The sequence below is a fragment of the Poeciliopsis prolifica genome, unplaced genomic scaffold, assembly GCF_027474105.1.
Source record: "Poeciliopsis prolifica strain line A6 unplaced genomic scaffold, Auburn_PproV2 SCAFFOLD006, whole genome shotgun sequence".
Taxonomy (NCBI): domain Eukaryota; kingdom Metazoa; phylum Chordata; class Actinopteri; order Cyprinodontiformes; family Poeciliidae; genus Poeciliopsis; species Poeciliopsis prolifica.
This window is the reverse complement of record NW_026562381.1, coordinates 18,419,715-18,434,765: the sequence shown is the minus strand read 5'-3', so window position 1 is coordinate 18,434,765 and position 15,051 is coordinate 18,419,715. Positions and strand designations below refer to the sequence as shown.

The window sequence follows — 15,051 nt, the reverse complement described above, 5'->3', positions numbered from 1 at the left end:
CTTATCACATAGTATTAACAAGGTAATATCAAGCCGGAAATCTGTATTTGCCCCAGCTTGGTATCTACTCCCACAAACAAGTCAGCTCGACTTGAACAAGCAGAAGTCAAAGCTTTAATGGCAAAAAAGGAGGGGAAACCATCGCAATCAATTTCAACACAATTTCTGACATCGCTAGGAGACGCGGCTCCCAAGGGTCAGAAGCCTAACATTGACCTTTTCCCTAAACATAGTCCACAAATTCTGTTTTTATATTGTGTGGACAAAATGTCCTCATAATGTTGGTTATCAAGAGAACGTCCTCATGATAGCAAGACAAACACACACACACACACCACACACACACACACACACACACACACACACACACACACACACACACACACACAATCATCATTCTGTTCGGCCCGCTGGCTCAAAGGGAAGCCAAGCGGTCCTGGCTCACTGGTCTTGCTCTGACTCCCACTCATTTTTGTTGACCTTTTGCAGAAGTCGTCAGGCTCTTCAGACAGCGGCCTGATCCACCATTAAAAGATCATTTAAATCTATTTTTAAGATGATAATCAAAGCTACAGATCTGATTCGGATGGAGACATGTTGAATTATCTTATGATAATCTGGGATTAACTGTTGGAAGCAGAAAAACAAACAACAGAGCAAAACCAGGATTAATTGGGTCAACTGGACCAGGAGCCAAAAGAATAATTCAGACTGAAACCTGAACCAAACTCATCTTTCTGTTTCACTGAAGCATTCAAACTGTTTTTATTTTTGCTTTTACAGGATTAATAGTGGACACGGACCTGGGGACACATTCCCCAAATGTTTGGCCTTAACATCTGGGTCAGAACGATGATGCTGCATCGGGAATGATGGGGCACACTGTAGACCAGGGTTCACCAACGCAGTGCTGCGGGCACCTGGTCGCCCACGGGGACATTGTCAGTTGCCCGCTGAAAATAGCCATTGTCATTAGGGAGCACAGCCCAAAAAATTATTAAATTACATGTTTTTACATTAAAAATATGTTTTAAATAAATTGCTTTATGCATAAAACTCTTTTCTATGGTTAAAGTTCAGACCTATGTGCCTGCAGAATTTTATTGGAGGGCAGCAGTGCCTGCAGCTGCACCCACTCTGCCAACCTTAAGATTTTCCTTCCAGTACAAAAAGAAAAGAATAATTTCTGAAATTTTTATTACTGAACCCTCTTTACAATTAACAAAATTGTGGCGACAAGAAAATTATAATTATCTTTTGTTCCAAAACATCTTGTATGTAGGACACATCTGAGTCTGTGAGGGTCAAAGGGCAGGCCAAAGCTTAAATCTTATTGCTCACTTTGCTTTTATTTATTTGGCAGCATGGCGCTTTTTCTGTAAGCTAAATATGAATAAGCAGAGTTTGTACCTCCCGTAGTTCCATGAGCGGTTTGGATGTCGGTTAAGCTTCACCATGTGCGGTTCTGGCGGGTCACCTGTTAGCTCACAGGAAGACTAAATTAAATTGGTTAAACAATTTAATCTAGTCTTGGTATTCCCCAAAAGAATAAAAATTAAGCTAACATTGTTGCTTCACCTTCTCCTCTGAATCAACAGCCTCCTCTTTCCGTGCATCACACGGGTCGGCTTCGCTTCCACGTCTTTATTATTTGATATCGTTTGTCTAAAAAAAAGGTGCGCTGCTTTAGTGGTTTGGTTTGTGCGATGCACACATGATGTACGTTTCAGAGATGGTTGTACTCTTGCAGATCAGGTGCAGTGACAGTTTTGTGAGTACCTTCAGAGCTGTCGGACATTTTTTGTATATCTGCTGGTGTTGGCCTACGGGTGACCCGTCAGCTTTTAAGTTTGCAAAACCACAAGCTAACAAACCGGCAACCCGCCAGAACCTTGCACGGTGAAAAGCTCAGGTGGGATCTTACAGCAAGGGGAGGTTCAAAGTCCTCCCATTAATTTTTAGCTCACAGGAAAAGCAAACTGACCAATAAGATTTAGGCTTTTGCATGCCCTTTAACCCCCACAGGCTCACACTGATGTGCGCTACATGCAAGATGTTTCTTTTCTCCACAATTTTCTTTATAGTAAAAATGGTTAGATGATAAAATTTACAGTAACTATTCTTTTCTGTTTTTACTTAAAGGAAAATCTCAAGGTACTCGCAGTGCGTACAGCCGAACAGCAGGAGGCGCTGCTGCAACGATCCATACTGTCTGTCACTTTAGAATCACAGAAAAGCTCCAAAAGGGAATCAAATTTGAAACTCTGATCAGATAAAGTTAATTATACTTATCTGCCATGATAAATTATTACTGATAAGTATTGTGAGCAGTCCCTAACATTAATATATGATTAGACAGAATATAATCATATATATATATATATATATATATATATATATATATATATATATATATATATTAATGAGACATTAATGAGGTCATTAATGTCTGCATCAAACAAGTAGCCCTTCTCTGTACTGTGAAGTAGTTCCAAGTGTCAAAAGGTTGATGCTATAGAGGACTGCAGCATCACCAAACACCAGAGTACATCCTGCCAGCGCTGCCTCTAGTTGCCCTCTGACCCCTCAGCTCCATAGATCTGATGTTTTTCTCTCTGGGATCCTAATATCTCAAATCTTCATTTTTAAAAAGCAACTAGAAGATTTTATGTGATTTTAGAGAAAATTTGATTAGAGAAATGAAATCTGTGTGGATGTAAAGCTCATCTCTGTTCACCAGAGAACTGCATGCTGCAATATAAATATGAAATAACTTTCTTCTTTTATGTATTGAAGTTTGGCTTCAGAGATAAAAGGACGCCTGATCTGCACCTAAAACGGCTGCAACGTTTCATGTTCTGTGTTTTTCTATTGTAAGCAGCAGCTTTCAGGTCGTCTCAGAGCCAGTTTGAACCTGCAGAGCTGTGCAGGATGTCAGGGTGTCACACGCAGCGCTCTGCTTTCTGGCTGCAACAACTTGTTCAACAATCCAGAACTTCCCGTTCCCAGTTTGCAGGAAATGTTTCTGTCACTATAAATCTGCTGAAAGCAGCGATTATAAATGATCAGAAACCAGATAAACGGTTAAAACAACCGAAGCCAGTTTCATCTCCCAGTTCAGTCCTGGAAATCCTGATGATTAAAACTGATTGCTTTATCAATCAATCAATCAATCAATCAATCAATCAATCAATCAATCAATCAACCAACCAATCAATCAATCAATCAATCACTTTCATCTCTGCAGCAAATTTCAGCGACAGGGCAGCTCAAAGTATGTTACATCATAAAAACACAAAAATAAAGTCATAAAAGATGCCAAACAGTCATCAGTAGAGAAAACAAACAAACATTTTGATGATTAATAAACATTAGACATGTAAACATGTTGATCATTTATTATGGTCCAAACCAACTTCACTCCAAACTTTCTCCTAAAATCACCAAGTTGAACAAACTCAGGGCCAAAATTTATTTATTTTTTGTTTTTGTTAAAATAATGCAAAAATAATTTTACTATGATTTTTTAAAGTTTATTTTATTTGCTGAGCAGCAAACAATTAACATAAAATATTTTAATAAAATGGATCTCTCAGGTTATATTCTCCTAACATGTTGGTCAGATGTTATTTGTAATTTATTCCCAGCAATAAAATGAGAACTGGCTTTGAAAACCCATAGCTGGATTGAACATGTTTTCATTACTTGGTGTCACTGAGTTTGTTTTTGAGTAAAACGTCGTTGGAGATTTTAGTTTCTATTTATATTAAAATGAAAGAAAAACAAACTTGGCGAGTAAAAGGAAAACAATTATTTGTTTCCTTAAATTTTATATTAAAGGTCTGAATTAAAAATGACCAAATCTTTTGTTAGAAGTTTATCTTTGCTCCCTCAGCTTGGGATCAGCACTAAGCGGCGCTTTATCAGCCGTTTCTGGGACTAACCTGATGGGAAACGTCTGATTTGATTCTGTGTGAACGGCGCCGTTCAGGAATCCAGTCAACTTCATTTAAAGATGCGTAATAAAGTCACATCCCAAATTTAAGAGCAGAAAAAAACGGAGCTCTAACTGCAGAGCTGCATGAAAAATGTAAGTTAACGTGAATCCACATCTCTGCATTTACATTCTGCTTCTCCTCCGGCTCTGATAGAGATCTTTCACGGATAAATTAAGGTGATTAATGTTATTTATATCTGAAAGTGATCTCCTTCTTCTCACTTATTTTCATTAATCTTTGTGTCAGCAGGGAGTGGAGAGATCGGTGAACAAAAACTGTGTCTAATTCAGCTGCTCTAAAGCCAGCCGATGTGTAATTATTAATTAATCAGCTTCATATTAGCCTGACATCATCGCCGCGTAGCAGCGATACGTCTGCACATGCTCACTCTCCCTGCCATTACCGCATTAATAACTGTGTATGACTGCATTTATTAAAGCAGTTCTACATGTTATTCCACCCTCTGTGTGTCTGCGTGTGTGTGTGTCTGCGTGTGTGTGTGTGTGTCTGTGTGCCTCGTCTGCAGCTCATGTGTGTGTGTGTGGGTGTGTGTGTGTGTGTGTGTGTGTGTGTGCGTGTCTGTGTGTGTGTGTGTGTGCGTGTGTCTGTGTGTGTGTGTGTGTGTGCGTGTGTGTGTGTGTGTGTGTGTGTGTGTGTGTGTGGGTGTGTGTGTGTGTGTGTGCGTGTGTGTGTCTGTGTGCCTCGTCTGCAGCTCATTGGGATGCAAGCCGTGAGGCTGTCGAGTGAGAGCTGTCCAGGCTAGCTTCAGAGTCATTAGTGCGCTCGTTAGTCCAGTTATGTTAAATCTAAATTACCATTCATCATCACACGGGGAGCCATCATTTATTCTGCTGCGGCCCGGCGAACACACACACACATTAAACAGATTAACTCATTCAGGGACACGCACACACACACTCATCGCAGAATCCTCAATCATCTGTTAGCTTCGTGCTAAGTGCTTCAGATTAGCCGACCTGCTCTGACCCGGGCACCTCTCAGGCTCGTCACTGACTGGCCCGTTCTAGAGGACGGAACCGGTTAGCTAACGGCTTCCTGAGCAGAACCTGGTGGGTCGGCAGCACCTCAGGTTCTGGAGGAGTTAGCAGACAACACACGGCTAATTATTAGAGACTGGACTTCCTGCTGCAGCTCCAGAAGTACAACCTACCACAGGAAGTCCCTATTGAGTCCTGAGTTTGTGTGGTTGGGCTGTTACAGGAAGGAGCTACCAGTTCTGCAGATCCCACACATTCTGGACACCAGCTGTCCAGATTATGGCCTACTGGTGGCGCTACAGACACAGCACTAAAAAACATTTTCATGTCTTTCTGGTCTCACTGAAAAAAGTTTCCTCTACTTTAATTGATCGTTTTGAACCAACACGGCAAAATAAAAGCTGCCACACATTCAAAATTAAATTCCCTTTAAAATATGTTAAAACAATGTGAAGCACATAATAAATACATATAAACACTTACACACATACTAACTATAATGGTCATACATGGATATCTTACAGAATCTAGATAGTAAGTCTGGTGCAAACTGTTTCATGATAAATTATTTACTTGCATATAATTTGGAAAGAGTAGAAATTGTGGCATGAGTAAAATTTGATGTGTAAATATTATAATGTGGGAGAGATTTAAGAAGCTTTGTCATCTTCATACTCGGTTTTGCACTGGGTATTCTTTATTTTTATGTTTGATTATTATTATGAACCAAAGATCCTCAGCAGAGGGAGATGTGAGTTTACTGAAGAATTATTGTAGCCGAATGAGCTGAGATGATAATCAGTCACCTTGTGGAGTCTAAATAAAAACTTTGTCTGATGAAGTCTCAGAAGACTTGCAGGAGAAGGAGCATTGCCCGGTTGAAATCCTAACTCTACAAATGTTGCAGTTTGACTTTAAAACGTGTTTTAATGAATATTATCAGCACTAATCATAACCGTCTGCAGCTGGCAGTCAGATGAAAGGGACCACTGGGGTCTTATTGTTTAAAGCTGCTGCTGCAGAGCATGCTAACACCCTGCAGGACTGTTAGCATTAGCATGCCAAGCCAATCCATCCTAACGAGTCTTTAATGACCAATCAGATGCAGCATTTCAGCATGCAGTCAGTTCAGGATCAAGAACTAAAGAATGACGAAGGATTCTCACGGATGGGAGAAACAAGAGTTCAACATCCACTCAGACACAGGAACTTCTTCCATGTTAATAATGAAATGTTGTTCACAACAGTGTTATAGTCAAGACCACCTAAACCGACACCAACTGAGTCAAGACAAGGACTAGCGCCACACGCTAAATGACACAATAAATGTGTGTTAAATACTTAGAGCTGAAATAAATGTAACCAATATTAAACAAACTCTTGTTCTGTTTATTTAAAGAGATAACACCCAGGGCATTTGCCCATATCATTCATGTCAGAAACCACCACTATCATACCAACAACGCTCAGCTGTGAACACTGACCAAAGAGCAACAAGCAAGAAATGACCAAGCACCAGGCCTCACCATGACTGTTCTCACCGTCTCTCCCACTGCATGAAGCCAGGCAGCACCATGCTGTAATGTCAGCCATCATGGCCGACATTACAGCTGCCACTTTGACAAAAACAATCAAAGAGCAATGCGCATGCTCTGCTGCTCTTTCGTTCTTGTGTTTTATTTATTTGCTAATTAAATGAATATCAATGTATATAATTAAATAAAATAATGATAGCTACTCCAGTGTAAGCAGAGCATTAAGGCTCCAGACTGAGCCCCACCTTTGAGCCGAAGCTCCTCCGCCTCCTCAGCTCCTTCAGACTCGCCAGCAGCAATTAGCAAACACCTGCTGAGCTCGTTACAGGAGCTGCTGCTCAGAGAAATGCTGGTAAAAACAGTTAAGGGTTAATAGAGGAGCCATGTTGGAACGACTTCCTGGAGGCGGAGCTTCAGCAAGAACAGGAGTTTTTAAAGAGACAGAGGCCCAATTTCCAGATAGTCATAGTAGATACATGTAACAACTGAAGGTAACTTAGTCACTTTATTGTGCTATAAAATGGAACTATATTCCTGGAAAACATATTACTGCCCCTTTAATTATTGACTTAAAACAAGATCCTATTTCTTGATGAAAAGATATGTGTAACCTAGTTTTGTCTTATTTTAAGTAAACTAAGATATTTACATGATAAACAAAACAAAAAATACTTGATTAAATGTTGTGTTTTTGAAGTGTAACCTTTTTTTTTATTAAATAGAGTTTCTGTTTTTTTTTAAAATGTATCTGATGTTTTTTAAAATTTTTGTACTTTTTCACCTACAATCAGTATAAACTGATGAACTGAAATGTTTAAACCCAACAGAACCGCATTGTGTTTCTAGTTCTGGACGTTACATCCAGCTTTTCCCTCATGCGGCTCTGAGTCAGTCTAACAGCCTTGGTGGTCTGGAAACAACAAAGGCTCCAAATTGAGTCAGTCACTCAGACATTTGTTCTCTCAATAATTAATGCCTCGGCGCTCCACTCGCTCTGATCCGCTCTCCGCCGCTTTCTCCAGGTTTCTCCAACGTTTCCTTCAAACATTGGATCCGTTTAATTCTCCAAATGTTTTTTTTCCCACCTGATTCAACCAGCTTGTTACATCTCCACACTCTGATTCCCGTTTTCTCTCTTTGATCCATTTCTGGTTTATTGTTACTGACTTCTTTGTTATTTCCTGCTTCCTTATCTAACAGTTTCTCCCTTTAAGCTGCGTCTGCTGGAGTCCCTCTGCTCAGATCCAACAGCAGATTAATAAATAATGTCCAGGAGCCGGCAGAATTTACAACACCCAATATCACATGCCTCCCTTTCTCTTCTCTTTAACCGTTCTCCATTTTGGAAACAGCCCTATCTCAAATAGCTCTTCTTTCCGTTCTCTATGGCGATAAGCACAAGGAGAAATCCTCACTCCTTTGGGTCTAAATAAATCACAGCCTGCAGGGCCCTGCTTTCACCAAACCAAACCTCCACTTTGGAGAGGACATAAAAGCATCAGGTTGCATCTAATAGATGCAGAAAATGTCCCTTTTCAAAATTTTTCATTTGTGAAAATGTAAAAAAAATCCAATCCTTTTAATTGTTTGACAGTTTTAACATGCTGTCTAATTCCAAACAACAAAATCCAATCACTTATCACTCATTTATTCCCAGAGAACAATTACAAGCAGATTAATGAAACTAACAAACTGAAATCCATTTAGCATTTTCATAATGAGCCAGACACAATATTCAGCTCCAATCATCAGAGCAGCTCCGGTGAAACGCAGTAAGCTCAGATAAAGCCGGGCCACCCAGAAACACTGGCTAATTAAAAATGACAAGATTAATTAAAGTGGAGATTCATTAGCGGCACGCACACTGAGCTGCATGGCTTTCAATTAGCATGTTGCACACTCACACACGCACACACACACATACACACACTACCCAGCTGACTGCAGACTGAATCTAAATTCAGTTCTGCACACATGCAGTGATCAATGTCTCTCATTTCATCATCTGCACACGAACACAAACTGAGATGCAACAAATTAAGGAAAAACTAGACTGCAGTGTTTTAGTAACACAATGCTGTCATGTCATTCCTGAATATCGTACAAGTAACAGGTGCAAACAACCAGCAAACAGCAAAATTTGGTGCAAACAAATGGACAATCCCACATAAAAATGCTGCCAAAAAAATGTTCAACTCACAAAAATAAAAAGCCAAAACCTGCAATTAATAACAATGCAAACAAAAATGCTAAAAACGCAAAACGCTGAAACCACAGAAAACAAAAGCAAAAAAAATGCTGCAAAATAGCAAAAGCTAATATGAAAATCTTTAAACTCGCTCCACAAAATGGAAGTCCTCCAGACCACTTTACTGAACATCTGATGTGTTGGTTGACCACAAGCACTTTGAATTGCCTTGTTGCTGAAAATGTGACACATAAGTAATTACCTTATTACCTTACTGCCTCTTGTGGTCTGGAGGACTTCTGTTTTGTGGAGCAAGTTTGCAGAATTTCATACTTGCTGCTCTTTTTACTAATTGCAACATTTTCCACTTTGCTCCTATTTCTTGTGTTTGCAGCATTTTCCTGTTGCCTTTATTTTTTCGTGTTTGTGTGTTTTGGAGTTTGCATCATTCACCTGTTTACATCGCATTTCGCCATTTGCTGCTTGTTTGCACCTGTTGACCATTATGTTTCCCTCTCTCCCACATCTTCAGGAAGTTTCCTTCAGTCCTTGTGAGCTTTGACACCTCAGATTCTAAAATCTGCATCAGGTGGTCATTGAACTCGTACAACACTTGAAATATAAGGCAACTAAATATTGCATCAAAGCAGCTCTCACTAATTTATTGTGTAGCACTAGCACACACACACGCACGCCCACAGCAAAGAACATCCTTTTATAACCAGCAGCAGAAACATTCCTGGCACAGATTTCTCTGGGATTTTTTGTCCTCACAGCTGAATAATTTGACGAAGGGATGGAGATTCTGATAATTTTAGATGGTGAAGGATTACAGAGTAGTAACGAGTTGCCCAAACAGAGAGCTCATCTATGATGCACATTCTATGCACTGTAGCTCTATACACCTGATAAGACAGATCACTTTTATTTTCCTGCAGCTTGAAGTAAGTCGTATTCAAGGAAATGAATAGTTATTGGTTTTAATAAACAGAATGGTGATATTGTCAGTATTAGCATAGTTACTATTGAAGCCTGTGTTAGTTAAATCATTCCTAAAAATGATGTATTGTTTGGATGAATGCATCATCTGTGATGCTGCAGACATGAGCAGAAACAGTTTTACCACCAAGGAGTGTTTAAAACTGAACCCTTTAAATGCACAAAGAAAAGGTTTTGAAGACCTTTTAGAAACCAGCCATGGGCAAATTTCTGATAATTAACTAACATGATAATAGCAGAGCTGATATTTTGCTTAGTGCTTTAGCACATTTGCCAACTTTGAAAACATTTTCTTGAAACAATTAGAAAAATGTATGAACCTACAAATCTGTTGAGAAATGGCATGTTTTGAAGGAAACAGTGATTAACTTTTGATCATAATATTGCAATAAAATCATAATAAAATGTTTGTGTTAATTTGGCCTCCAATGACTTTAATAATTAGAGATGGATTATTACATAATGCGTTTCATCTTCTGATTAACATCATTGAGCCAAATAATGAAAAATCTGATATTTTTTCTACTCATTAATGTAAAGAACTCCAATAAATTTGGGTAAATAACACATTAATTAACATCAAAGAGTTTGATGCACTAATAGATAAAATAATCTAAAAATCTTATGAAATTCAACCAGACATTTTAATGTTTGCTGAATTCAATATTTTTTTCTCCTTATGTTTTATGGACTTAAGTTATGAAAAAACTTCTGATTAGACTATTAATTAACTGAATAACAAACTTAATTCTGATCCAAGCTAAACATTTGTGAAAACAAGCAACTAAGGGTGTCTGGAAAAACAAAGACGTCCTCAACCTGGCGGTAGGCTGCTGAAACTGGGCCCCACAACCACACAAAAACCAGAGCGCACTCACACTCACATGTACACCTGATGGTGCAGTCACATGAGCTCCAGTCACCGTTATCTCTATCATCTCTACTTTGCACCTCGGTCACGAAATCAGCCCCAAGAACCCAACAGATGGTGCTGCTTCTGCTGGGGTGAACACACCAACATCTGTGTGTGTGTATAGATGTTGAAATGAAGATCATTCCAGCGGCAGAATTGCTTACTGTCATTCATGGCCTGCACACTCCCACACACACACGCACGCACACACACATCGGGCTTTATTAAAACGTCAGGTTGTGTGGATCTACTGTGTGCTGTCACGCTGTCTGTTGTGAATGGGAAAGGCTGCGTATTTACAGTGAATTGTAAATCCTGCCCAGCACTCAGCTGTCAGAGACTTATGAATTGCTAATATGGTGTATCTCGCGCCGCTGATTCCCCGCTATCTGCCCCCTATCACTTCCATTGTGCGCGCAGCACAGAGCGCGGGCGGGGAATCAAAAAAGCCAACTCTGCTAAACGGAAATAAAACGCTTCAGATGGAAATGTACAAAACTGTCTGTCAAAACCTCTAAGAAGGAAGTTACGCTTCATACCCTGCTTGATATGTTTGCTTACTGTATCGTCTTTCCAGGACAAATAACCTCTGTGATCAGTAACTGATTTTTCTTCAAGTGTGATTTAAACAAATGTAGATATAATATTTAATAATTAGTTTATCAATAAACTGAGGCTAAACTGCAAATAAAGTGAACGAAGCACTTTCTGTCCTGAAAACAATCAAATCCAGCTTTATTTAGAAAGCACTTTACATCACCAGAGGGAGCAAAATGCTGCACAAAATACATAAAATTACAAAAGTTACTTTAAAAACCACATAACCGGTCATCAAATCAAATACTAATAAAGCAAACTACAGGTAGGAAAAGGTCTGCAATTAATTAATCACTACTTAACTGCCAAACTAAACAACATTTTCAATTCAAAAGTCCATTTTGCTACTAAATCACTGAGTAAATAGAAATATGAGCGCAACATCAGAGATACCCATAGTTTTTATTCTTGAGGTTCTTCATCAGATTGCAGCAAAGTTCATCTTTTGTTCATGGAGCTTCTGTAGAAATCTGCACTGCGATAGGCTAACTGCTTTAGCACAACAATCTTTTCTAGAGCCCAGTCAGATCGTTCAGAAGCAGAAATGAACTGAAGTTTCCTGTCAGCTGCTCTTAGTGGATCCAAGTCAGATTTACAGTTGTACCAGAAACACAGTACAAAGGTTCCGTCTCTGGTCTTTTGCAAAAGAAAAACAAAGTGATGTTCACCTGCAGGCCCCAATACTACACATTAAATCATAAAACAAAACCAGAGCGTTCTGAAGCGCTCGCTCTATTTCTTGTCATATTTCTATAAAATACAGCTGAGATTAAAGCGGGTTGTGATATGTAAACTATGTTTTCTTCCTACATATAAACCTGTAAACAGATTGGTTTCTGTAACTTCTTTAAAGTTAAAAGTGAAAACAAACTATATTTTATATTCAACAATTAACCTTATTTTGCATAATTACCCATGTAGGAGGCAGTTTGTTAAATACTTTATGACTCATGAGACATAAGTCATGAAGTAGTTTTGGATTAAAACTACCAAATTAATCCAGTTTTTGTCTATAGTGAACTTTCAGAAATCACAGTGGCAGCAGTGCGTCACAGCAAAGGGAAAATAAATGTGTTTAAAAAAATGTGTTTGTGAAAAAAAATGTGAAAAAAAAATGTGTTTAAAACGACTAAACAAATGAAAAAATTCCTCTTTCCTCTCGCTTTGTGCACCCGTTGCTGTTGCAAATGTAGGATCCACTAACCGCCACAGAAACGGCATCACAGGAACTCAGCTTAAAGTCCCTGCTGGTGATGTCCAGGTTGGTTTTGGTTTATATCTGCTTCAGCTAATAAAAAGTGATAATCTGTGATTCTTTAAGGCTCTGAAGTCTGATTTCCTCCAGAATCAAGCGACTTGAGCTGAAATGATCCTGTCAGGTTGAAGGAAAACTACCTGATGCTTCGTCTGCAGCTGCATGTTTCTCTCTGGACAGAATCCACCGAATAGTTTGGTTTAATTTAGCCCTGAATAATAAAACTGGAAGATTCATTTTCTGCTCAACAGCTCAGCTACAAATTCAAATAAAAGCTGATTTGAATCCTGAGAGCCTTTAGATGCAGCAATTAATTATCCAGACGTCCTGAAAAACTGCAACATTTTATCCATAAACACATCAACGCAGAGAACGCACTGTGACCGCTTTCAGTTTAATTAAAATCAGAAACGTTTGATGCAGAAACCGGATCATTTAGTTTTTTCTTCATTTTCTGTTGAATTAAAAACATTTATTAAATAATCTGCAGCACATTTTCTCTGTTATGTGTGAAAGTCTTTAAAAAAACAGATCAGATGGACACTGGAAATCTCTTTTTGTGATAATTACGGCTTAAATTTGCTGATTTAGCAAAACATTTTTCAAAAAGTTGCATATTTGTGCAAATCTTTGACAATGCTGCGAAAAACCTTCCAAAATATTACTATTTGTTTTGCAAAACAAATAGTAATATTTTGACCTAAGATTTCAGTATCTCATTTAGTTATACATCATTTTGGTAAAGTGATAGAAATGTTTACACCTTAAACTGTTTCAGGATTAAAGGAAATCAGTTGAGAGGCAGCTGAGAGCAGAAACAGTTTTACTGCTTCAAAGTTTTCAAATATTTAAATGTGTCAAAACTCAGAATTCCCACCATTTACAGACCATAAATGCTTCGTGCCACAATGTAGTTCAATGCCTCTTTTAGCCCAGTGAAATCTGAACCGGGTTAACTTCTCGTTGGACGGGAGCATTTCTCGCAGAACCTGCAGATCCTGCAGACCAAATGTGAGGCAGCAGAAACCTGCAGCCATGCAGATGTTCGAGCATCTTTCCAGCTGTTTGCTTCCTGTTCTGCAGATCAAATCACGACGAAGGAAAAACGTTTTAAAGTTCGCCTGCAGGACGAGTTGCTGCAGAGAAGACGACATCTCTACTTGAACGGCAGCCAGGCTGAGCAGAGTGACAAACGAGCTCCAGAGAACACACACACACACACCCTCACACACACACATCGCCCTCACACACACACATCGCCCTCACACACACACATCGCCCTCACACACACACACAGCTGAACCCATGAGCACTGAGGGGAATCAGCTGCAGCAGGTGGAGAATCTGCCGGTCGCATGTTCAGCACAGCTGAAAGTGAAGGACGACCGAGATGCTTCATCCCAGAAAGCAGCTGCTAACACACACACACACACGCACGCACGCACGCACACACACACACACACACGCACGGACGCACACACTCTCTCTCAGGTTTAACCTGAAGCATTTCTAACTTGCAGCTATGAAGGCAGAAAAGTAACAAGTGAAAGGAAGAGAGCGGCGCTACGGCTCCGTCTGAATGGAGAGCGAGGGATGAGAAGAAGAACTGATGAGAGGAAGAGGAGGAAGAGGAGGAAGAGGAGGACAGTTTCTCTACTTACAGGATCTCCAGATCGCGCAGTGCTCGGAAAGCTCCATCTTCGATGCAGCCAATGTGGTTGCTGTCCAGTTGCCTGCAGCGTGCACACACACACACACACAAACACACACACACACCACACACACAACACAAACACACACACACACACACACACACACACACACACACACACACACACACACAAACACACAGTGAGAGAGAGAGAGAGAGAAAGTCAGATGAGTCTGCAGGGTCCGCTCTGCCTCGGTCGGGGGAGGGACTAACGCCAGATGCATGAATGAACATGTGGAGGTGAAAACCCACATGCAGCAGGTAGGACCCCCAGGCGCCTGCAGACACATACTCAGGGAATAGAGTTCCATGCAGGCGGGAGGCGCAGCCTGAAGTGAGCGGCCCGGAGGAGAGCAGGAGAGAGGAGCCCGGTGCGCCGCCGCCAGCCTATCACCTCCCTCTCTCTCTCTCCCCTTCCCTCGCTCGCCCACCGCCACACACAGGCCACCAGCAGACAGAGAGAGAGGGGCGAGAGAGGAAGACAGTAGAGAGAGGGAGAGCTCACCCTGCTGTCTGCTCTGTTAATATTAATTGCATTTCTTCTTCTCTCTCTCTAGTAGTGAAACCAGAGTAATCAGATTACATCAGGCCAGCCAATCCATTAAGGCCTTTTACCGGCTCTGCCACCAAACAATTTCATTAAGAGGAAAGCCTCGCTAAATCACGCTCCAGTCTTCCTCCTCCACTCACCATTCATCTCTCGCTTTTACTGTAATTTGCTTAGCTCGGCGTATTGAGCCCCGGCCCCAGCATGAACCCAACCACCCCGTCCCCACGGAAACCTGCAGCAAAACTGTCCGGGTCACTTCCTGAACGTCAAACTTTCTGTCTTTTCCCAGGAAGCTGCAGTTTCACTG

At 40.3% G+C, this 15,051-nt stretch overlaps 1 protein-coding gene across 1 annotated transcript in view; it reads right to left on the bottom strand.

Annotated features, from left to right (window-relative positions):
- Positions 1-15,051, bottom strand: part of LOC129360397 (slit homolog 3 protein-like) — a 189,794-nt gene that overhangs the window by 60,981 nt on the left and 113,762 nt on the right. The window contains 1 exon segment of the mRNA XM_055030585.1: positions 14,145-14,216. Within this exon segment, the coding sequence (XP_054886560.1) occupies positions 14,145-14,216 (72 nt within the window).